The 25,310-nt window shown below is 40.5% G+C and overlaps 1 protein-coding gene across 1 annotated transcript; it reads left to right on the top strand.

Moving 5' to 3' along the window:
* Window positions 1-747: 747 nt before the first annotated feature.
* Window positions 748-24,565, top strand: OSBPL11 (oxysterol binding protein-like 11). The gene is made up of 12 exons (XM_008936151.1): window positions 748-814; window positions 1,895-2,070; window positions 2,886-2,965; window positions 3,856-4,038; window positions 6,179-6,380; window positions 11,835-11,980; window positions 13,906-14,046; window positions 16,050-16,548; window positions 18,120-18,306; window positions 21,881-22,063; window positions 22,691-22,844; window positions 24,248-24,565. The coding sequence occupies exons 1-12, from the start codon at window positions 753-755 to the stop codon at window positions 24,323-24,325; spliced, it is 2,091 nt and encodes a 696-aa protein (XP_008934399.1). The 5' UTR covers window positions 748-752; the 3' UTR covers window positions 24,326-24,565.
* The last annotated feature ends 745 nt before the right edge of the window (window positions 24,566-25,310 follow it).

Genomic DNA, 25,310 nt, shown 5'->3' with positions numbered 1-25,310 from the left:
TTTTTGTAAGTGGGGATGTATTTTGCTTGTATTGATTATAAGCTTCTGTGTTGAGTGCCTTCAATGGGTTCTCATTTTTGGTGGATGTGGCAGATTGAGGCTTCAGAAGGGAAACTACCTGATTTTCCTGCCAGGCCAGAGAAGATGTTTTGGCTCCTGTATTACATATCAGAGTATCTTGATGTGACCTGCACCTACATGTTGGGTTCTGTAGAACATTTGTTCAGGAGCGTAACTGTTCCTGTAGGTAGGAGGGGCTCTGGACATTAAGGATAAATAAAACCACACTGGTGTTGGAGGACCTAGGGACTGGTTTTGGTTGGTGATGGTGAAGATTCTGTTAATAAGCTAGTGAAAGGTATTTTTTGTTCAGGAGTCCAAAAAGACAAAGTTTGCTTAGAAGAGAGAGCAGGAAACAGAAGCAGCATGGGAACAAAGTCTGTAATTATCTGAAACTGGTACAAATGTGTCCAGGAGTGCCTGCTGAATGAAACTCAAATACTGGTGGAATTAATTATGCCTTGAAATTATTTGGAGTTCAGCAAGTCTGCTTAAACTGTCTCATGAAATTACTTTATAAATGAGCCTAAAAAATCTGTTAAGTGTTGGTAGCTTTACTAGAATAGAGCCATTCTAAAAATGAAAATGGAAATTCAGTTTTTGAGAATAGATTATGATCATCAGAAGCTGGGAAAATCTAAAACTTGTTTGGTATTGTCTGATTGCTTTTCTCTTTTTTTAATAGTGATCACATGGAAAATATTTATGGCTACTTGATGAAATACACCAACCTTGTCACTGGCTGGCAATATAGGTGAGTCTTCTATGGTGCTTTTTCATAATGTTTTTTGCAGCATCTAAGTGAACATGTTTCAGATTCTTTAATATTTGTATTGCTCTTTCTATATTAGGTGAACTTTATGGAAGAGTCTTTCACTTTTCTCAATACAGATTGAGTCTAATGTGTAGATAAAATAGTATTTGTATTAAGGCATGAATAAGAAAATAAGTACATAGGAAGTATGAAGCAGTTAACCCCTTTAGTGGCTTATGACTATGCTTGTATGTGTATAAAGCATGTACTGCATTAATTTTTTTCTTCTTTTCCATTAAAAATATTGTCTTTTTTCTGTTGAGTCTTCAGTTTTATGGTAAATACCACAGTTGTTTAAAAGGGAGAAAAAAAAAAAAGACTTTTTAACTGAAAGTTCAAACTCGAGCAAGCTTTTCCCTTTAGTTCCCCAGGATGTTTGTTTCCTGGAATAACTGGCTTTTCTTTGACAGGTGAAGCTCTGGTCAAGCTTCCTGCTTGATACTGTTCCTAGAGCAGCAGAGTGCAACCACATTAATAGTGGATAAACAAGTCCTTAGCACACCATACTGGCCAAATTTTTGTGCTACCACTGGCATGCAGTGATTTGTGTCAATACTCTTATTAAACTCAATTGAATAGTTGAAGCATAATGTCCAGTCTCTTTTTTTTTTTTTTTAATTAAACCTGGAATTGTTTCAGTTTCACAGTGTAGTGTCTCAACTGTTTTGTGTCTGGGGCTCTTTTCCCTTAATTTAGGTAGTTTGAGGATGTATTGAGCCTTAGAGATTCAGAATATTCTTTTGATTCCCAAAATCTTGCAGTAGTGCTCTTCTGTGGGCACACAGTTGTGCAATCCCTGGTCTCTGAGGAAAAATTGCTAAGAACTTAATTTTTGTGCGGTCTTGTTTGGGACATAATTAATACGTTTGGGGTTGTACTGACTCAAGTCTTTGAGTCCCAACCCCATCTGTGCCAACTTGTAATAAATGTCTGATGTCTCCCAGTACCTCTCCTCCACCCCTCACAGAAAAGTTAAAGAATGAGCTGTTTTTATTTAGTGTATTTGCTTTGTCGTTGCAGATTTTTTGTGTTAAACAACGATGCTGGCCTGCTGGAGTACTTTGTGAATGAGCAGTCCAGGCACCTAAAGCCCAGGGGTACGCTGCAGCTGGCTGGGGCTGTGATTTCTCCCAGTGATGAAGACTCTCACACCTTTACAGTCAATGCTGCCAGTGGGGAGCAGTATAAACTGAGAGGTAGGTCCTGGGTTCTTGGGCAGGACATTCTTCCACTAGAGGACACTCCTAGCTCTCACCTGTGGTGGCTTTGCTGGGCTTGGCTGCATGGTCAAAACCAGGGAACTTGTTTCACAGACTGCTGCAATGGGACTTGTGTGTGAAACTTTCAGCCCACGCTCCAGTGAAACTTTGCTCCCACTTTTCATGAGAAACCAGCCTCTACTGTAGATAGTTCCATACTCTGTGGGTTTGATGACTTTCAGAAGACCATGAACTTCAGATACAAAGGATGGGGTTTACTCTTCATGTAATATCTTTAAGTTGTACTGATTCAACATTTTCTAAATCATTGTAGGTAACAGTATTGTGTTGATGATTGCAGAGAACTATGTTATTCCTAATGTTGACAGAGTTCTTGTGGTGGTTATAGAAGCCCATTCTCTGTTCTTGTAGGCTGTGGAAATCTGGGCTACTCTTACTATTTTTTAGTTTTTCTTCCCTTGAGGGCTTGACGTCATTTTCTGATATTAGGTACCTTACTCTTATTTCAGGAAAATGTGTCGTGTTGTTAAATTAAAATACATGTAAGGGGAGTTACTGTTTATTGAAGTTATTTTTATGCTATGAAATTAAAAAAAAAAAAAACCATGCTGTTTATATTGAACTTTATTTAATGTTATAGTTAATTACAGGGTCAGCTGAACAAGTTTAATTAAAAAAAATTACTTTGCACTGTTAATCTTGTGTCTATTTTAAACAACGAAGCAGTCTGTCTCTTGCCTGTACTTTGAAATGTCTTCATCTACATAATCCCTCTGGTTTGCTTTTATTAGCTACTGATGCTAAAGAACGGCAACACTGGGTGAGCAGGCTGCAGATTTGCACTCAGCATCACACGGAGGCTATTGGAAAGGTATTGCATGACTGGGCAAAAAGTAATTTAGGCTGGTGGTACAAGTAGCTGCAAATACATCTATCCTGCCATCTAAGACAAACACTACTAAAGAGTGTGTGTTTGGGCTTGAAACTTGTCAACTATTACTCAGAAAAAATGTTTCTTGACTTGTAATAGAAATATGTTTTAGGGGTGAAACAAATGAAGTCCACTTGTCTGTAGTGGTTTTGCTTTTTTTTTTTTTTTTTTTTATGGATGGGGAAACAGGTCCTCAGTGTTACTGAAGCCCTTTTGCTTTGAGAGCTCTACTTGGGCTTTGTTTTTTTAAAGCACTCAACAGCCCACAAATACATTTAACATGAATTTCCCTGTTTGAAATGCAAGTCCTCAACGATTTTTATTTTTATAAATAGTTTTATTTGCTAGTGTGGCAAACAGCTAGCCATTTGGTGGTCATGTGTATGGTGTGTTCTATAGAACCTGTTCATTGTTGTAACACCTGTTCTGATACCTCAATAAACCCTTGCTTTTAAGATAAGATCAACATCTTGTAGCTGACTTTGTGAGAGATAAGTTCAATAAATAGATCTAAATGAAATCCCATTCTCTTAAATGTGAGCTGAGCTCTATCCTTGTAGGATCTATTACAAGACAATTTCTACTACTGTTGCAGATCAAGGACTAATTTTCAAGTCAAAGAAGTTTAGAGTATAAAATGGGGCAACTGTTAGCAGATAATGCAAAATATTTAGTAGTCCCTACTAATATATTATTAGGGTTTTGTCATCTGTCCTTGCTCTAAAAAAAATAAAAAATAAGCTGTTCTGCTGTATCTTTCAAATTAGAATATTTGCTGATTATTAGGAGTTATTTGTAAATGTTTCTCAATATGCTTATTTATTCACTAGAACAACCCTCCTCTGAAATCTCGTAGCTTCTCTCTCGCATCCCAAGGAAGTGCCAACTCTCCTGGTGTGCAAAGAAGACTCAGTCAAAATGCAGTTTCCTTTTTCAGTGTTGGACATCACAGATTGCCAACTGGAAGAAGAGTTCCTATTGTGCAGCCAGATCACCTTGTAGATGTTAGAGAGGTTTGTATGCCTTTAAATTACCTTACAATCTTTTGGAAGATCAGCCCTGTTTGTAGGACTGTGGAGAAACCTGCTGTTCGTGGTTGGATACATTGTCAGTAGTGTGCCCTGAGCTGTTGTTGCCTAGCTGTGTGAGGATAAGTAAGGTGCCTTGTCTCATTGCAGAAGTATGTGGGGTATATTCTCTTTCCTGTCTAATTCCCCTTGGTTTTGGTCAAATACCTGTCATGCTGCTGACTTGGATATCTTGCAAAACAGGAGATCTAAGAAGATCTTTATGTTGACTTGTACTAGATGCAGGTGCTTGTGTTTGCAAGTGAGAGCTAGAGCCTGTGTACTTCAGGCAGATTTTGAGTTTTTAATCACAGTGCTTTTTACTCCCTAGACTCCTTTTTTTTTTTTTTTTTTTTTTTCTCTTTTCAAATCAGAGTATATAAGCAGAAAAAATCTTAAGACTGCCCAAAGCTTGTTCTTTGGACGGGGAGATGTGCCTATTTGAACTTCAGTGCTGGGTAGAGCGTTGCTTGTCCTATTGTCTGGCATGATGGTGGAACCCTGGTAGCTTGAGTGCTTCCATATAGTAAATTACTAAGCGTGCACATCACCAGAAGGATTGTGGTGATTTGTTAACTAATTATCTTTTTCTTTTCTTTTTTTTTTGGTAATCCAGCAGAGCATTTCAAAGCATTTTAAAAAAAAACTTGTGCAGAAAGACTTACCATGTTCACAACGGGCAGAAAATAAGATGTGTTCTGATAGCAGATGGTGTGTTTGCATAAGCAAGGCTATGTAACTGTTTTACTTATGAGCCTTCTGCCCTGTTGCTTTTGGGACATGCTAAAGCTTCACTTCCAGAGCCAGTGCTCTGTAAATTCATGCCACAGCATGCTGTGCAGCTAAGCCCTAAAATATTCCAAATACCACACACCATGAACTTGGATGAATCCATGTTGCTTAAGTATTTATTGCACAAAACCTTAAAAGCAGGTCCGGGAAGGGATTGCAGTCAAAGGTATTGAAAAACAATCCCACATCAGCAAGATACTGCTAGGATTGGTGAATTAAAAAACTAAGTAGTGCCATAGCAATTAAACACATTAATGCATCTCAGGTTCTTTAAAGAAGTTCTTATTCTGCTCTGCTAAATCAGTCTGGTTTTACATTTAGCTTAACTGCCAGAACATGCCAGAAATGATCATGGAGTAGTGCTGGCCAGTTGTATGCTCTCTGTTGTACCTCCCCATAGAAGAGAGTAGCATGTGTATAGTTTTGCTTTCATCCTTGTGATTCAAAATCAGGCAATATTTTGTTCCTGTGAGCACAAAGAGGAACGTATGTCAGCTTTTGGAAGACCACAGCTTACTGCCGGATGACTGGTGTGCTCTGCTGCTGTAGTTCCTGTGGGCAAACGTGCAGTTGCAGGTTCTGTGATGTAGAGGTGTGGAAAGGAGGAAAGAAGCTTGGGGTTGAGCAAGGGAGACAAAGACAACAAGAAAACAATTTGAGCACATAATAAAGGTGAAAGTCTTGCTGTTTCTTCTCCCCACTCTGCAAGGCGACTGGTGAGATAGGGATCCCAGTCATGGTGGCAGTGCAGATAATAAAGGAGTATCCTCTATGGTTTGAGCCAAATTGAGTGATTACAGGTCTTTTCCTTCAAAGTCAATGCTGGATCTCTTCTTGTAGGGAGTGAAAGTCTTGATACCCGTGGGTAGTACCTCCTTCTTCCAGGCTGTGCAGAGCACAGAGTTTAATTACTCCTCACACAGAGTTTTTGGTTGGTTTCTGTGGTTTGGTGTGGTGTTGTCTTTTTTTTTTGTCCCAGGTCCCTATCAACCAGGCATGAAATTGTTTGATGTTTACTTCAGCAAGTATCATGTTCAAATTTCTATTTGCTTTTTTGAAGTCACTTTGATATTCTTTTGCTTGTTAATAAGGTGGCATATATTGCTGTGACAATTTCATCCTGTGTTACTCTTTAGTAGCTGCATCAAGGAAAAAAAAATCCCAAACAATTAACTTTACACATCTATTACCTTCAATTTTATTATCATAAAATCATTTGGGATCCTCCATGTGCACAGGTAAACAGGTATCACAACACTTCCACCACCTGATAAATGACTGTTTTGTTGGACAGATGATGTCTCAGGCTGAGGGTCAGCAGAGAGACTTGATCAGGAGCATAGAATGCCTTCCTGTCTCTGGTCACCTTACCTCCTTGGATCAAGACCTGTTAATGCTCAAAGCAACTTCCATGGCAACCATGAACTGCTTAAATGACTGTTTCCATATTCTCCAGTTACAACATGCTTCTCAACAAAAGGGATCCTTACCAGCAGGTGGGTACAGGTGCTCACAAAGAGCAGAACTCTGTAACAAATACAAATCCTTTCCTTCTTGCAAAAGTGCTTATTCCACTAAACACAGTTTCACATGGGTAGAGAAAACTGCCAGAGGCCTGCTTTCTTGTGTGTTTTTCCAGAGTCTGACTTGATGGTGCTGAGTGTGCATCCATGCATATTGTGTATTTTTTCAGTCATTTATTTTGTCCAGAAGTTTGTGGCAGCAGTTGCATAAATGTAACATCTAATTGTTGTGGATCATCTTGCAACAGAATAAAGTACCTAAGGCACTGCAACAAGAAGGCTGCCTTTGGGATGTAACTGGCCTCTCAGGGGTAATGATAGTAGAGGGGGAATTCTATAGGATGGAAGATTCTATGAAAAGTGGTATACAGTACAGCTCTGCGAACTGTCATGCTCTCCTGACTTTTTTAAACACTGAATACCTATTATAAGCATTTATATGCATGTAGCTTTCATTTATAGCTGAGCCTTAAATTACAAAGCTCTACATTTGCACAGTTTATTATTAATACTGTTTATGTAGCAGTATTCTTATTCTGAGTTAACATCCTAGTCTAAAACACAGGCTAAGTCAAGTGTTGCATTCCTTCCTGAGGCCAGAACAAACTTGTAAACCAATGCAAATTATTTCAAGGAAAAAAAAAATCTTTTCATAAATAACCAACCCCCCCAAGACAGACAAAACCCCTCCCACAAACCCCAAACCCTACTGCTAGTGAGTGTGCAATAATCTGCATTCACAGAGAGCAGACAAATATCTTGCTGTGTCTGCACAGTTGATCACTTCTCTGCAAGTAGGTGCTTACCAGAATTGTTCCACCTAATTTGTGTGCAGCATATGGAACTGAATGTGTGCTGCCCTGTTTGTAAATTCTTTTGCATCTTTTGTGATTTTTCTTTTCCATAAGTTTACTTTGTGGCTTTTTGTGAGCAAAAAGCATTTGAGGATTCTCAAATGCTTCTCTTACTCAACAGACAGAGTAGATATGGCAAGTATGTAGCAAAGGACACTGTAGGTTCTCTCACTTTGTCTTTCCCATATTCCTGTGCTATTTGTGCTGCTTGCTTTGCCAGTAGTATTATTTCAAAGCTGTAATTAGTATAGCTTTTAATGTGAAAAAATGTTGTATAGAAGTATTAAACCGATAAAAACAGTTTGTGGTTTTTAAATTACCACAGGCATTAAAAAAGAATATGTGACTAGGATGGGTTAACTTTTTTTTGTATTTAAGTTCAAAATTTCATTTTAAAAGTGAAAAACTAGATGTCACCTCTTCAAATCTGTCTGATCTCCACGTTTACTCACACTGGAAGAACTTTTCATATTCCCTACAAATTTTTTTTTAACTACTGATACATAACTGGGAGGTGCACATTACAAGTCTTTTGGCATTTTCATGTGTGAACTACTAAGGTGTTTTTTTTCCCCCATTACTGTATCTGGAGAAATAAGTAGAGTCTGGTGAGCACCACTCTAACTGAAGATGATCATATTTTTTTTTTAATAAATGTTTTTGTTGCTTTTTATTTTTTTAAGTTATGCAGGAAAAAGCTCAATTGATGCGACTGCTATTCAGTTGATATCTGCCTGTTAATGGGCAATTCTAAAAGTATTGCTCTTGAAGAGCTCTGGTGATATCCTAGAGAGGTTGATGGAGAGAAGAGGAGCAGCAGATTCAATGATACATTACTGGGGCTAGAGCTAAAAACAGACCATTAAAAAAATGTACGTGCCTTTCTGCAGCCTTCCAGTCTCCCACCCTTGGTGTGGCCTTTCCAGAGACACTGTAATGCATTTGTTCCTTTCAAGGATTGCAAAAAACTTTTTTTAAAAATCAGTTTCAGTTATTTCTCCTCCTGATTCACGAGGAACACTTCGTCTGGTTCAACTGGGGGAGTCTTTCTGGTAGGCTTCAGAAGTTCATACAGAATGGAAAAGAGTTGTGGCTTAATTCAAATGCTGCAGGAGGCATTTCTATGTTTAAGTACAGGAAAACAAAATTATGTAGGAAAAAATCTTGAATACAGACTGTTCTATCTAGTAAAATAGGTACAAGTATTACTAAATCTTTCTAGAATCACAAAGGCAGGGCAGCATACTTCCCCTAGATATGAGTTAGGTGCAGGAAGAATGGATAGTGAAGAGTCTTGTCTAATAGAACATAAATTTAAACATGAAGTAGGAAGAAGTATTTTTGGGTCTACTAAAGTGGTACTTGACTGTTAGGAATGTGTTGGGCAAGCACTTTTCAGGCCTATAAACAAGGACTAGGAGTTATGTAAGACTGTTTTTTGTCTTCCAATAATTTATAGCAAACTGGCAAACAAAAAACCAACCAACCAACAAAAAAAAAAAAAAAAAAACCCAGAAGAGTGAAAATACTGCCTCAGCTGCATCAAGTTATACCATGAGTCACAAACTTGAAGATGAACAGGAAAGTTGCAACTTCTAACATTTCCTAAGTTTAAGTAAAATGTGAAATGTACTGGATTTAAAAAATAAAGTACTTTGTTATCAAAAAGGTGAATTGCAATGACAGTTTGCAACTTTTGAAGAATGTTGAAAGTAAAGATCGTAGACTTTGAGAGGTCTGTGTTGTAGCAGAGGGGAAAATGCTGGTAACTGTTTTTAAAAAAAAAAAAACTTTTATAGGAGGAGGAGATCTCAAGTCAAGATAATAGGTTGTGCCTACCTAAAATAGTTGAGAGCATATTTGAATATGATATTCCAGTGGAAGAAGGGTTAAGGTAGTATCCTGACCGGTCACAAAGATAAAAACACAACTGCTATCTCAAATCACTTAAATACGAACCCAAACTTCCTAGGATTTAACAGTGAAAATTAAACAAAACCTAAGAATCATAGAATCACTCGGTTTGGAAAGGACCTCTAGGATCATCAAGTCCATCCACCATCCCAACAGTTCCCTAACTACCAGACCTCAGGTGCTACATCTACTTGTTTTTTGAACACCTTCAGGGATGATGACTTCGCCACCGCCCTGGGCAGCCTGTTCCAGTGCCTAACCACTCTCTCAGGGAAGGAATTCTTCCTGATATCTAATCAAAATCTCTTTTGGTGCAACTTGAGGCCATTTCCTCTCATCCTGTCGTCAGTCAACTGGGAGAAGAGACCAACACCAGCCTCACTACAACCTCCTTTGAGGTAGTTGTAGAGAGCAATGAGGTCTCCTCTCAGTCTTCTTTTCTCTTGGCTAAACAACCCCAGCTCCCTCAGCCAGTCCTCATAAGGCAGTTTTCCAGCCCTCTCACCAGCCTCCTTGCCCTTCTCTGGACCCGCTCCAGCACCTCCATGTCCTTCTTATTCTGTGGGGCCCAAAACTGGACACAGTTCTCAAGGTGTGGTCTCACGAGGGCCAATTCCAGGGGCACGATCACCTCCCTGCTCCTGCTGGTCACACCATTTCTGACACAGGCCAGGATGCTGTTGGCCTTCTTGGCCACCTGGGCACACTGCTGGCTCATGTTTAGCTGGCTCTCCACCAACACCCTCGGGTCCTTTTCCACCAGGCACTTTCCAGCCACTCCTCCTCAAGCTGGAGCGTTGCCTGGGGTTCTTGTGACCCAAGTGCAGGACCCAGCACTTGGCCTTGTTAAACCTCCTACAATTGAACTCGGCCCATTGCTCCAGCCTGTCCAGATCCCTCTGCAGAACCTTCCTACCCTCCAGCAGATCCACGTTCCCACTTAATTTTGTGTCATCTGCAAATTTACAGAGGGTGCCTTCAATCACCTCATCCAGGTCATTGATACAGATATTGAGCAACACCAGTCCCAAAACTGAGCCCTGAGGGACACCGCCTGTGACCAGTTGCCAGCGGGTTTTAACTCCATTCCCCACAACTCTCTGGGCTCAGCCATCCAGCCAGTTTTTAACCCAGCCAAGAGCCCACCTGCCCAGGCTGTGAGCTGCCAGCTTTTCCAGCAGAATGCTGTGGGAAACTGTGTCAGGTGCCTTACCGGAGTCCAGGCAGACAACATCCACAGTTTTCCCCTCATCCATTAGATGGATAATAAATAAAGTTAGTTTAGAATTACCTGATAGGGAGTATGAAAGAGAGGCTACTTGTTAAATTCAAGCTAATATAGAGGCAGTGAGTATAGATTAAGTGCAGTTTATAGAATCATAGAATGTATTGGTTTGGAAGGGACCTCTAAAGGTCATCTAGTCCAACCCCCCTGCAATAACCAGGGACATCTCTAACTAGGTCAAGCTGCTCAAAACTTCATCAAGGCTGACCATGAATGTCTCCAGGGATGAGGACTCCACCACTTCTTTGGACAACCTATTCCAGTGACCTGTCATCCTCATATTAAAGAACTTTTTCCTAATGTCTAACTGAAATCTCCCCTTTCCTAGCTTAAAGCCATTACCCCTTGTCCTGTTGCTACAAACCCTTGTGAACAGTCCCTCTCCTGCTTTCCTGTAGGCCCCTTTCAAGTACTGGAAGGTTGTTATAAGGTTCCCCCTAGAGCCTTCTCTTCTTCAGGCTGAAAAACCCCAACTCTAGGATGTGACCTAGCTCTGTGTAGCAGAGGTCTGGAAATAAAGGATTGTGTATCCTATAGGAAGAGACAACAGACACCTCAGTGGAAGTTCCTAAGCACAGGATACTGCTGTTGTGATGATAGGAATGCAGGTTTCCTAATAAATTCTGCATTTGCAACCCAGCCAAGATGGTTTGTCAGTTTTTGTGTTCTTTGGTAAAAGCTGTTTGGAGTCACCTGTGCATTTCTTAGCCTTTGAAAAAGGACGGAACATTTGTATTATTGATGAGGAACTCGATCTCTTCTGATAGATTAGCTGGGGGTAACTAGAGATGCTGGAATCATCAAATGGGTTACAGCTTTCTAAGCCCTGCAGCTTTTTTTTTTTCTTTTAAGAAACTATTATTTATTCAGCAGTGTGTGCTCACCACCCTTGCAGCTGGGAAAAGACAACTGCCCTCTCCAGAGAAAACACTGGCCACAAAACTACTTCTGCTTTACCTCCCATTAGTCTAGAACTGACCTGTGTTTGAGAAGTTGATAAGTGGTGTGCTGATTTTTTTTTTTTTTTTTTTTTTTTTTTGGTACCAGTTAAAGAAAACTGTCAGGGTTACTTAATATTCCTGTGCTGGTGAGTTCATCCTGTAGTGTCTGATTACACTTTGCTTGACACCAACTAGTTTCTCCAGTCCGAGCCGCATGTATTACAGCTCACCAATCGCAGTGTTTGTGCTAATGATCACTGAAGGTGGTGTCTCATTGCACCACCTTTGTTTAGTGGCTGCTGAAGGGATTGGCTGCAGGAGGAATTGGCTGCTTTCAGCTTATTCCTTAAAAAATAGCTCTTTTGTGAAAACTGCTGGTTCCTGACCTTCCGGAGGATGAGCAAGTTACAGCGCAAACTTCCCTTTGCCTCAGGAACGACGATCAGCTGGTTGGAACCGAAGATATCCCTGGCAAACCACTTCAAAAATGGAGCAGCTCAGAATTTCCCAGCGGAGATAAACAAACCAGCATCTGTCAGAGAGGAGCACTCCGTTGCAGAGCCCTGCCAGCTAACAAGGGTAAGGTAATGTGAACATCCTTTTCTGTGGGGACTTGAGAAATACCTGTAAATATTTTAGTCATATTATGTGAAAATTATTTAATGACTATTCTTCTCATGCTTTTTGGTTAGCTGTGTTGGAGGAGGAGTGAGTACAGTTGCAGTAAATAAAACTTTATTCCTTGCTTTTTCAGGATTTTTTTTTCTGCTTTCTGTATCTAGTTGTCAAATTGAGGGAGCCAATTGGGATAGTAATGCAAGGTGTTGAAACAGGTCAAAATTCAGGGGAATACTGCTGAAAACAAATGCATACTGAAGTGCAAAAAAACCTAACTGAAATTCACAACACTCTCAAAATAGGCCCAAGAACTGCTGAAGCAGATGAAAGACAATTTCTGGTCCTCAGCTATTAAATCTCCCCATCTTTTTGAACTCTTGATGCGTCTGTTTTTCTTAATCTGAGCAACTCTCATCACTTTAGGATGGCTTAATGTGTTTGAAATACAGCTACAGCCTGTATCATTGTAACTGCCAAAACTGATTTGAAATGCAAAATACTGAAGTAAAAACCCAGCAGGGATTATGAGAAAGCTAAGCCAGAAAACTGTAATTACATTCTTTTTATACTAGTTGGTTTCACACAGTTGTTTGGATGAGACTATCATTGTGAGAAGATAATGTGCTGTTGTATGTCTCTGCAATAGCACTGTCCCATCTCATAGCAAAATTGGAAAGGAAAAGACGTTTTCAATTGCTATAGCTCATAGATTTGTAAAAAAGTAGATCAGAGTAGTTGCTACTAAGTTAACAAAAGAAAATTAAACCCGGAGCTTTCAAATAAATCACTTAATTCCTTTTTCTAATAATTGAGCAAGTTACAGTTCAAGTGTTTAATATATTTAGGCTATGACTAGTCTTATTATCCCCTTGGATAACTTCAGCTCCCTTATTTATGATAGCAGAACAATGTAGCATCCTTGGAGAGGGGTCACTGGCATGATACTGCAGTTTTCATCAGGGTTTGAGCTCTGTGTGTGGGCTTGGGCCCCTGGTTTTGGTGGCTGAGTGTTCATAAATTTGCCTTGAGCTGGGGCAGCTGCTCCAGGACAAAGGGCTTTGCTTAAGCAGACAGGTACTGCTGTCTCTCCCCTCTGCATCTGCCTCCCTCCAGCTGTTTGCCCCAGGAGGATGCTGCTCAGAGCCCTAGGAACACCAGCATCCCTTCCTCCACTTTCTGCTTGCAGGGTGATGGTGGTTAAAATGGTGCTTGTGGGGTGGTGGCCGTTGTAGCAGCACCAAAATAATTCCTGTTTGTCTGTCTGGGTGTTCCAGTTACACTAACAGACAAGCAGTGTGCATGTGTTGTTACTTTATAAAATCAGCAGCAACATGGATAATGCTTGGGAGGACTGGCCTATAGATCTGGTAGTTGCTTCTCATCAGGCATGACAGTAAGCAAGTTACTGGTCACTGCAGTTTGCTACAGCCTCTGGAGTAGTGACAGCAGTACTGGAAAGCCTGAGGGGGTGTGGAGGTGGAGGGGTGTTACTGAGGTGGTTGGAATTCCTGATAGGTTTTGCTTGACTATTTTTGTGTGTATGTTAGATGCTTGTCATTTTGTTAGTTCACAAAACCAACAGGAAAACAGGTCATATTTGCTTTTAAGCTTTTTATCTTTTTTTTCCCTTCCCTGACCCAAGTGAGAGAGGGTGAGAAATGTCAGCCTGAATCCTCTACCTGAAATCTGCACTGAGTTATCTTAATGTTCCTTTAGATTCTTCACCTGTTGCTTATCTCTGGGGGTAGTTTACATTGTGTGGCTCTCTGCAGGGGATTATGTAGTCATTTTTTCATACATGGACAGTTAAATACAATGTGAAGTCCTTTTTGGATGTTGTCTGGCCGGTCACATCTTTGAGCTGATGTTTATGGCTCTTATCCCAGGAACCTGAAGAAATAAATCCAGATGAGGAGCTGGAGGATGCCTGTGATGATAAAGAAGACGATCTAGGAGCGGTGGAGGATCAGCGCAGTGTTATCTTGCATCTTTTATCTCAGCTGAAACTCGGCATGGACTTAACAAGAGTAAGTAACTGAGGTGTGAAGACTGGCTGCAGCAGGAGTGAAGTGCCGTTTTGAACTCAGCTCCTGTACTGAACAATACTGAGTTCAACGTGAAATTGTGGCCTCTGGCAACTTTGAGACACAAGATGTACTGTTGCAGTTTGAGGCAGGTTTTAAGTGAAATGTGCTGAGGAAGAGTGGATTTTCTTTAATGCAACTGGTCATATCTTTTCTATTATGTTCTGTTTGTGTTTCCTACTGTGTTTTTTGTGGCTTTCCTGTAATGTCTCATTTTCTTTCCTGTGTTTGCACCTTATTCTTTCCCACAGCCTTCTCATGTTTTTGTCATTCTGCTTTCTTTCCATGAGCTTTTTTCTCACTTGATAATGCTTTTAAATACAACTTGAATAACCCTACTACACCTGTATTCATGCTGCCTCTGAAATGAAGTTTTCTTTAGGTTCCTTGTTATTTGTCCTCAGAGGTCTTTTTACACCTCTCTGTCCTATTTTCATTTCTGTATTGGGTCACAGCTATAGTAACCAGGAACAAAGTTATGCTGGGGAGAGTTGGGGCTGACACTTCAGTGCACATCTCAAAAGCAAGAAGCTTTGAAAAATTAACACTCAATTGTTATTAGACAACTTGGGTGGCAAATCTGGGAGAATCAGGCTGCTACCAGCTTATGTTAACTCATTCCTGTAAAGACTTCTTCCTATAAGCATTAGGCACTTTTAAATAAAAAATGAGTTTTACAGTAGCATGGAATATGGAAAGCACTCTTTCTTGGAGTCATGGATTTTATTTTTTTTTTCTTTCAAGCTATGTTTTTTGAGCACTAGCTACTTGGCCACTAGAAATACTTGTAGCGTGAAGCATACATTTCACAAGTGGGGAGGGGGAGCAAGTTAGTATGGACAAGCCTTTTGGCCTATGGGCCAAACTTAAACCCCTGTTGCTTAATCAGGAATTCATCAAGTCGTTACTTCTGCTACGTTGAAGATTGGATTTGGTCTGTCTTCTTCTCTTACTTGGGACAAATTGTAAAGTCTGTCTTCCAGTTGTGGCTTCTGGCTGCATGTGTAGAATTGCCTTTCATTCAGAGCAGGCAAAGCATTGAAATGTTTACAAGCTTGACTTCAGAACAAGTAATGATGTTGTTAGAATCACGCTCAACTTAAACATCAGGGTACTAAAGTGAAAAGCAACTTCAATATTCCCAGTTGGTGTAGCAACAACACGGCAAGTACATTCAGCCTAACTTGTATGTCTGTTGAGAGACTTATATCTGTTCTCTGCCTCTTTGAATGCAGCTGATTTAAATGGACTGTCTTGATCTCACAGCTGAGACCCTCTCTGTTGCTCTGTATAACAGTTAGTTGCATGAGGTTAGTTGCCACGACAGGGAAGGGAAAGACTAATGGTACCCACACAGCCTCTTACTCTACAGCATGGCCCTTGGCCCAGCAAAGGACAGGACTGCTGTTTTTTAGAGTGGTGAATGTAACTGGGAAAGTATGAGGTCCTGTGCTCAGAGGTACAGGATCAACCTATACTGTTTCTCATCGGTGCTTGTCCTAGTTGCTGTGGTGAAAGAGGCTCTGCAGGTTCTCAAGAGCCCTGATGTAGCTTCCCTGCTTTGCTTGTCATTGGACAAAGCCTTTCCTAACCTCTGCTCTAAACCTTTCTTGCTATAGTTTGAGCTCTTTCCCACTTGTTTTCTCCACAGACATGTAGGATACATTAACTCCTTGTAGCTCTTCTATGGTTTTTGAGGGATGTTCAGTCCTTTTCAACCTCTTTAGTCCTCATAGTACTTATTGGGCTTTTTGTTTCCTTGTAGATTGCTTTTCAGGGACCTCAAACGGCTTTATTTTTCTCATGTCTTAGAAGAGGGACAAGAAAGTTCAGTCTGAAAGTGTGGTGTCCAAAACGGGACAGAATCCTCCATCTGAGAACTTCCCTTAAAAAGATATTGCTGTCTCTTTGTTTCACTTACTGGAGGTTTCTGTGTTGTATTTCAGGTGGTTCTTCCCACTTTTATTTTGGAGAAGCGGTCGCTGCTTGAGATGTACGCGGACTTCATGTCCCACCCCGACCTCTTCATCGCGGTGACGGACGGCCTGACGCCCGAAGAGCGGATGATCCGCTTCGTGGAGTATTACCTCACCTCCTTCCACGAGGGCCGCAAGGGAGCCATAGCCAAGAAGCCCTACAACCCCATCATTGGGGAGACCTTCCACTGCTCCTGGACGGTGCCCAGGAGTGACATAGCCACTGGCGCTGGCAGTAACTCGTCCGCTCGCTCCCCCTCGGAGCAAGGAACTCCCTCTAAAGATACAGAAGGCCAAACAGGGCTGGACTGCTATACAGTAAAATTTGTAGCTGAGCAAGTGTCCCACCATCCTCCTGTCTCAGGGTTTTACGCTGAATGTGTAGAGAGAAAGATGTGTGTCAATGCCCATGTCTGGACAAAAAGTAAATTCTTAGGAATGTCAATAGGAGTGACAATGATTGGTGAGGGTAAGTGTAACTTCTGTCCTTTTTTCACTTTAGAAGGTGGCTAAAATGAGGAAATTTGATGTTATGTTCCTCTGGCAGAAATACAGATGAGTACTGTGTGGTAGTTTTGTTTCAAAGACTTTAAAAAAAAAAACTGCTTGCAGAAAATGTCAATGGATTTTCAGGTTTTTTTTTTTATGTACTTCTGCTTTTCCTCTATTCTTTGTGATCTGCAAGCCTTAATGTACAATCAGTCAATGATTACTTTATTTTTACTGTTTCCAAAGTACAGAAGATACCACAAGTCCTTATTATGAATGGCAGGTTTTCATATGGGGGGAAAATATTAGGTTATGCTTTGCCAAAAATCAGGCTTATATTTGGAAATAAAATTTTGACTTTAACTTCCCTTTGATTTAACTGTGTTGTAAACTGATGTCTATAAACGTTTCCAAAGCACTGGGCACATTCATTTGCATTAGACACTTATTAAATAGAAGCGTTGTTGCATTTTTGTGTATTGCACTTAATGTGCATGTTTTAATTTTCCTTAACTAGACAAATTTGATCCTTTAGGGACAGAGGTAACTGCCATTAAACTGTAATTTCCATGTAGTACTAGTATTTACTGCAAGAGATGAGACAGCATCTCCCACTGTGTCCCTCCAGTAACTGGGGATTCCAGGCACTTGTGTCTCAACTACCTACTGGGCAAGGGAATGAGCGTGGCAGGGGATGTGGAAGGCACATCTCAATGCTTTCACTGTACTAGGTAATTTCTGAAGTTAATAGATTAATATCTCCTCTAGGGCATTTCTCAAATCATGTCATAACATTTCAGAATATCTCATGTTTTTCGTACTGATGTCAGCTGCAGAGTGATAATATGCCCCAGGGGCATGGTGGGTTGATGCAGGCAGCAGTCAGTTGTCATGCTGTGTTCTTGAAATGGCATGAGACAGATCTTGTGGGTTTGACTTTTTTTCAGTAGAAATCAAACAAACCCACACATCTTAAAACCTGAAGAAAAAGTCTAGGTTTTTAGGATACTCTTGACTTTTATTGCAAAAGCTCCTCTCAGAAAAGAGTTGGCTTTATCTTGGCAGAGAGGTGCAGTAAGGAGAATTCTCTGCTACCTGCCCTCACACAGGTTAAGATGGATTACAGGGAGGAAAACCAGAACAGGTGTATTAGCCTTCCTCAGGGTCTGCAGTTCAGGGTTCTCATTCGTTATTTCCTTTTGTCAGAGTAAGTCTTGTGTTGCTGTGCTCCAGAACCAGGAGTAAGAGTGACCAACCATTTTACATACTACTGAAAAGTTTCACACAGTGTTGTACTTTATGGAGCCGTTTTATTAGGATAAATGTCTTTTCCCAAAAGAAACAGAAATGCATGTTACTCAGGTTAGTACTTTCAGGACAATATTTGTATCTAGAATCTGTAAAAAATGTTACTTTGGTTTTTCTTTTCTTTTTGGTGTGAGTGGCTATAAGGAGAAGTAATCAGATGTAGTATTGCCTACCTATTTCAATAACTCATTAGTCTTTTCTAAAATGGTGCTGATGGAAGGATTCTTGTATTTCTTCACACAGGTCTCTTAAGCCTCTTGGAACACGGGGAAGAATACACGTTCTCTCTGCCCTGTGCGTACGCTCGGTCCATTTTGACTGTTCCCTGGGTGGAGCTGGGAGGAAAAGTCAGCATTAACTGTGCGAAGACCGGGTACTCTGCAAGCATCAACTTCCACACCAAGCCCTTCTACGGAGGCAAGCTGCACCGGTGCGAACATTTGCTTCTCCTTTCACCATGTAGTCTGTGCTCTAGGACTCCAGTAGCTGTGTGACTCCCCTGTTCTCTGTGCTGAATGATACTCAGCTGGCAGTCACAGAGGATGTAGTTTTTCCTGTTCATAAACTTGACCTATTATTGTGCTCTTAAAGCACATCATAGATAAAGAACTGCACCTTCTGTGATCCTCAAGGAAAAATCAGGTTACATTTAAAGAAGATAAGGAAATTCCATGTTTGTCTGACTCTGTTCAAACTGGGAGAACAGAGCTTCCGGCTTTTATCCCTGGCTGCCACAGATTCTCTTAGTTCTGTTAGAGGTTGGCTGGTGTTTCCTGGTTTTCAGTTTGTTCTTTGTTTGAAATGAGGTTGATTTAGCTGTCTTAAAGGGTTGTATGTTTTTTGCAATATGCATTGTATTTGCACTGCAAAGATCACGAGTAAATAGTCTTCTGTTACTTTATTGGTTTTAGGATTTAGGTTTTAGTATAAAAAAACATAACACTGAGTTTAAGCAACTTACAGGAAATCTAGGTATAAATGCCCTTTTTTTTTTTTTTTAAAGAATAAAAAATACCTCTTTTTAAAAAAGACTAATTTTTGTAGTGGTAATTCTTCATGTGTGCATCTTTAAAAACTAACAGATAAAAGAAAGAAGATCCAGGCAGTTTGCTTGTGTTTACTTTTAGCCGATTCTGAGGAAGTATCTGCACACTTGGTGCAGAAGCTTTTGAAATTCACTAACATTGTTTAGATGTTTTATAGTCAGACTGCATATTAGCCTTGTGCTAATACAAAGACAGCTGAGGAAGGAGAAAATTAACTAGTCACATAAAGAATATCTGATTCCAGAGCATTTTGCACTTAGCCATTTACTCAACAGTGCTTGTTTAAAACTTTCTGAAATATTTTAAAGATAAAAATTATCTATGTAGCAGCCTAGAACATCAGAACTTCTTAAATCTGGGTTGCTCTCACAGATTGCAAAAAATAAATGGTCTTCTCTGCATTTCTCTGCTTTTCCTGAGACAGGCAGGGTAAGGCTATATTTATTGCTTGGAGATTTTTTGTTTACCTTTTTCTTGAAGTGCTTTGCTCTATAAATTCCCATACATGCTTTGTTTGTAACTTGGAAGCATTGTTCACCTGCCCCAAAGGCATCTGGAGATCTGCAGCTTACATGTAGCTCGGTTTCACTTGCGACAAGTTCAAAGTGATACAGCATCTGGGATTTTCTTTTCATTGCTTACAATATATCTCACACCTTGCAAAGGCTCCTGTTGTGCCATAAAAGATGAGCTGCAGGATGGTATTTTACTTCAGTGGTTTAATTCTGGAAACTGTTTTGTCATTTGTCTCTTTGAAATTAGTCACAGGTGTAAAGGCTTTTTAAAGACAGATCTGTTCAAGGTACTGTAGCTATTGAAAATTTGACATGGTGATGATTGGACGTTGCCAGAAGAATCTCTTGATGGGGAAGCAGCAGTGTTGTCATGGTTACACAGAACACGAGTGAGGTTTCTATGGCAATGTTATAATTTTTTTGGGGGGGTAAAGTGACCCTTGTTGTTAGACATTGGCTGGATGTTGGCTGCTTGGCCCTGTACCTCTTCAGGTTGATGAAATGGAGGAGGATGATAATGAACAGACAGGCATCAGCTTACAAATGAGTGCTAGCAGATTTTCATCACTCATCTTAGTTCAGGCAGATGTGATGATGTGCAATGCTGGGAATTGTTGTGTGTCAGAGCAGTGCAACTTGAAGAAACAGGGGTTGCAATAGAAAGAAATGCAGGTAGCAGCTTGATACTGTGGCTTAGTGGTGAGCCATATAACTTTGTTTAATCTGAGCAGAGACAATAATTTTATAATATTGAATAGTGGATGTCAGTTTTTGTTGTAACCACACAGTGCTTGGAAGAATTAAGTTCTGATAGTTATGAAGATGTAACTGCAAAGTCTGAATGGACTAGTCTCTGGCATTGTGTGGATTCAGTCTCTTCAGAGGCCTCTTGGGAGGAGGACAGGGACTCCACCAGGTGTAAATAGCTTTGGAGAGGAAGTTACAGGAAAAAGCAGCACAGAGTGAAGGCTACTTGCTTGTCACCTACTCTTCCAGAGGTTCTCAGAAACTGCCAGTGGTTGTTAATTTCCACCAAAAAGCTTAATCATTTAGTGTGAACATGCTTTTATTGCTCCTATTGCTCCAATTCTGACCTGTTTGCTTGAATGAATCCTAATTTTTGTAATAGAAAACTGTGTGTGAGCAGCTGGAAGGTCTGGCCTGTGATAACTCATTCAGTTGCCTGAGAAATTAAAACAGACATCAAAACAGGGAAATTTGGTGGGGCCAGATACAGCTGGAAGTGACCAGGGCATGTGGAAGAAGGGAAGTGGCACCTGCATGTCCTGTGTCCCTTCTTCCTCCAAGTGTGGCACCACGCAGCCAGTGTGGGCAAGGTGGAAGCACAGAGTGCTGCTTTCTGCACCTCTGTATCCAGTTGCTCAAAGAAATAAGGGCAAACCAGTGGTGTGCAAGTTAGTTATTAGCTGCACATAATGCAAGTGTGAAAGGAGATGTAACGTGTACGTTGTGAGTGCTGATGAAATACAGGAAGGGGAGCTGGAGAGTGGTATGTTGCAGAGAGGTTGTGTGCAGGTGATTGCAGTTTAATTTGAGATGGAGGTAGTGTCCTTTGTAATTCCTGCAGCACCTTACAAGTGAGATCTTCTCAAGTCTTGTTTGTAGAGCGTGCAGACCCTTTTTCTTTGTTTCTAGGAGAAAAGTTCTGTTTGAGGGTGGTAATTTGCTTGCCTAGCAATGCTCAGTAAGCTCCCATTCCTTGGTTCAGGATGAAGTGAGTGTTGGGAGGTCTTTGGACAAGTCTTGATGTTGATAGGAAAAATGCACATCAGTGTGTGTCATGATGGTGATTCCTGGGCATCTGTGCAACACCTTGAATGAAATATTGCATGTTAGAACAAGACTTTTAATGTTTTGTTAAGGTGTCTGTGGAAGAGGCAGGAAAGAAATGCAGTTCTTTGGATTTCTAGTTTCCTATCTTGCTTTCTGCCTTTGTGTATCTGTTGCTTATGTGAGCAACATAAAAATGAGACCACCTGCATATAGAGAACATGGAGATGTAAAGATGTGAGATAAGGTGCCATCAGGTAGAGAGATGCGTTCTTGGTAGAAAGTTTAATTTTTATTTTTTAAGTCTGAGCTATGTATCTTTTGTGATGTTTCAGGTGGAAATGATCCACTGCTTGTTACAGGTGAACCAGCCTCTGTTACTTTTTCATTTTCAGTTCTGTTAAAAGGTTTGAAACAAGTAAGGTGAAGCCCAAACTGGAGTTTCTTGGGTAATGTGAAGAGAACTTTTCAATGAGTGAAAGTTGTTTTGCTCTTTGAGCTTCCCCATGCAAATGCAGTTCAAGTGACTAACATTTTTAAAGATAGCGTGACAGGTTTGCAGACTCATTCAGAATTAAGTTGTGTACTTATGCTGGGAATAGTCCTTGGGTGTCTTCAGCCACAGCCTTTTAAAAATGAATTGCTTTCCTAGAGTCACAGGTGAAGTGAAGCAGAACACGACAAACATGGTGGTGTGCAGAGTGCAAGGGGAGTGGAACAGTCTGCTGGAGTTCACCTACAGCAACGGGGAGACAAAGTGTGTGGACTTGACAAAGCTGTCTGTGACAAGAAAACGAGTCCGGCCCCTTGAGAAACAAGGACCATTTGAATCTAGGTAGAGTATGTGTTTGCTGTTGCCTGACCCTTTGCATCCTAAGCAGCCTGATGAATGCCTTAGGAAAATGTACAAATGTGGATATGATTTGTGGGTAGTGCTTAGCAGCAGTGATGCCTCATTTCTATTTTTTTTTTTTTTTTTTTAAAAACAAGTGCATAAGAAGTGCAAAAACCAAGTGCAGGCATTTGGTGTTTATCGTGTCTCTCTTGTTCATGGACAGAGTTATCTTATGAGTTTGTAAGTGCCTGCTAGAACAAAGCCTCCTTATGTTTTGTTGGTAACCATCAGCTCCACAGTAGGGCAGCTCCTGCCAAGGGAGGTCCTCACTGCTTGTTGAGTAACACTTCTATAGCAGCTTCAAGGGGTGTGCAAGGAGATGCTAGACTGGCACAGCTGAAGCCTCAGAGCTGTTCCTGTCTGCCCCTAATGGCTAGTGAAGCTGTAAGACTTGGCCAGGAGCCCTTCTACCTACGCCACACCCTCGTGCTCTGACCTGCCCTGGTTAGTCATGTGTGAGTGGAAGGAGTGCTCCTGTTCTGAATGAACTGCATGTGGCAGTCCTGTGGTTTGGGGTGGCAGGACAAGAAACCTGTTAAAAAGTGATATTAAGAATTTGTTTTGTAGGAGGCTGTGGCAGCATGTAACAGAGTCTCTGCGGGATGGAGACATCAATAAGGCTACGGAGCACAAGCGAGCCCTTGAGGAACGACAGAGGAATGAAGAGAGGCTTCGTGCTGAAACAGAAACACCTTGGTGTACTAAATACTTCCTTAAAGAAGTAAGTTCCCGAGCAGTTAGCTGTTGGTGAGGGCAGATGCAGAGCTACAGTGAAAGCAGGTGCATATGTGGGTCAGTGTCCTGTCAGAATACAGTATCTGGCTTTAGATCTTAGAGTTTAGCTCCCTGGGATCCATAGGAGTAAGATGACATAAGCACTCCCAAACGTGTAAAGGTGTGACTTCACTCTTCACTTCCCAGATACTTTGATTTTGAAATTCCTTTGCAACAAAATGTTTGCATGTTGTGTGGTGTGGTTTCTTTTTCCAAGCACTTCCTCGTGACACACGGAAGACAACTTTGCATGCATACATGTAAGTGGACTGTAACAATAATCAGTAGTACCAATTTTGCATATGTTGTGTGGGTATGGACCCAAGATGTTGCTGTTAGCAAGAAGGAACATGAGTTCACTCTCAGCTTAGAGTTTTTTGTTCTTGTACTTTACATTTTGGATGGAGCTTATCTATTCAGTGGTTTAACCTGTGTTTCGATAATGATAGTAATAATAATATAGGACTTCTAACAAGGTGGTCTGCAGCCTGCCCAGTAAGACCGAGGGCTGCTGGTATGATAACTTTGAAGCAAGCTTTCCTTGTGATCCAGATGATGAGGCCCTGCTGGTGGAGAGAGCTGTGCTGAGCCCCTTGCAAGAGAGCAGGACTCAGTTAAAATTTCTGCTTATAATAGATTCTCCTTGTAGTGAAAACTTTTTCTGTCAAACTGCAGTAATGTAACTCCCCTTTCTTCTTCTCCTTTCCATGTCTGATCTAGTAAGGGTTTAAAGGAAAGGCAAAAAAGGGGTGTTTTTTTTCTCCTGAGGTTTCTTCCTGTTTTATTTTTTTTAAATTTCAGGGCTATCTGTTGGGTCCGTTAAAGTGTGTGTTTGGGTGTGTTTTTCTTTTTTGTTTTCTAAAGCTATGTTAGTATGGTTAGCTCAGGTTTAGATATTTGTGTTGTTAGTATCTAGATTCAGAAGAGGTGAAATTCTGTTGCTAATCTGAGATTCAGATCTTCTCAGAAAGTGTTTAAACATAATCTTGAGCTACTTCATTTCTGGGTAAGCTGCTGGACTGTGCTAGTGCTGATAATCCTGTGTGGCTGCCGCTCTGGGGCCTTCTTGTTTGGCTTTGTAAAGTAATCTGGATCATGATGTTGAGAAGAGTGGCTTTCCATCTGGGTTAGTTACAAGTAGCAGAGTTGCGTGGCTCAGAAAGAGTCCATACATGTTCTAAGTAGTCTCAGAACCCTGCAGCATTGATCTCTGTGTCTTAATCTGTGGGGAGTTAAAGGTACAAGCTATGTCCCTCCTGTCTTTCACAGCTATCAGTCTAATAGCCATGTGAAGGGAATTCTCCTGGGGTGATGTCTTTATTATAACCACATTTTCTCCTTAAATTGCAGGGAGATGTCTGGGTTTATCATAAACCCCTCTGGAAAACAGTCTCTGCTGTGCAAACTCAGCAAACGGACACCAACTAGAAAAGCTGCTTTAAGATGAGTTTTCTGATTTTTCCTCTCCTTTTCCTCTGTCTCTCAAAACACAATAATCACACTGAGTGTCCCCTTTTTATATAGTTATGAACGTTTAAATGAACATAAAGAAATAAATATACTAGGTCACTTTAAAGCTATTAAAAAAGAAAAAAGAAAAAAAATCAAAGTTGTAGAGACAGACTTGCCAGGTACATTCAACCAATTTGTTTTTTGTATGATCCAAAAGATTTTATCTGAATTGTGTAAGATTATTCTCAGTAGACCTGATTGCAAAAGCTGCCTAAGAGAAGAAGGAACTGTTGGATTTTGGAGTGACATGGGAACTTTTTCCGGAATCTGTGTCAAGCTCTTTAATGACTGAAACCTGCTCAGTACCCACGTAGACGACAGCAACAAAAAATTGCTGCTTTTATGCCCAGTGATTAACTTTTTTGGCAAAAACTGGAGGGGTGTTTGGAAGATGTGCCTGAAGTCAGTATTAAGAAACAACTGTATCGTGATGACTTTTTTCTTCAGAGAGAAAGCGTGCATGCATCGGAGAAATATGGGATATATGTAGAGACTACTGTTCTTTTTTATGGATTTATAAAAGCAATTAGAATTGTAACCATGGAGAAATTTTTCCTCTGAAACGTTTTAATATACTTGAAATAATTGACTTGAATTGGAAAAGTAATCTGAACACTTTTCAACTCCTAGTTTTATTAAATCTATGAGTGACTTTGGTTTTTCTCATCTTATAGTATATTGAGGTTTGGCCTTCTTTTTTCTCCTTCCCAAGGACTAAGGCTTTCAAAATGAGCAGAAAACATACAGTTTTGTATTTAAATTTCTCTGCCCATCTAATCATCTCAGAGGTGAAGTATCAGTGTTACAAACTGTCCTTTGGATTGTTTTGGGTTTTCTCCTGTGGTGTTGTTCAGAACAAAGCAGTGAAATGTGACCTGTGAATACACAGACTGGAGGTCCT

Source organism: Merops nubicus, unplaced genomic scaffold (genome assembly GCF_000691845.1).
Source record: "Merops nubicus isolate BGI_N331 unplaced genomic scaffold, ASM69184v1 scaffold9462, whole genome shotgun sequence".
Taxonomy (NCBI): domain Eukaryota; kingdom Metazoa; phylum Chordata; class Aves; order Coraciiformes; family Meropidae; genus Merops; species Merops nubicus.
Note: the sequence above shows the minus strand (reverse complement) of the source record. Positions and strands in the feature narration are given on the sequence as shown.

What these genes read in the sequence shown, in the direction of transcription:
- OSBPL11 (XM_008936151.1), top strand. Translation starts at nt 753, where the DNA reads ATGGAAAATATTTATGGCTACTTGATGAAATACACCAACCTTGTCACT. An exon ending in CAAGGACCATTTGAATCTAG is followed by an intron (nt 22,064 to 22,690) that starts GTAGAGTATGTG and finishes TTTGTTTTGTAG; the next exon opens with GAGGCTGTGGCAGCATGTAA. An exon ending in CTAAATACTTCCTTAAAGAA is followed by an intron (nt 22,845 to 24,247) that starts GTAAGTTCCCGA and finishes CTTAAATTGCAG; the next exon opens with GGAGATGTCTGGGTTTATCA.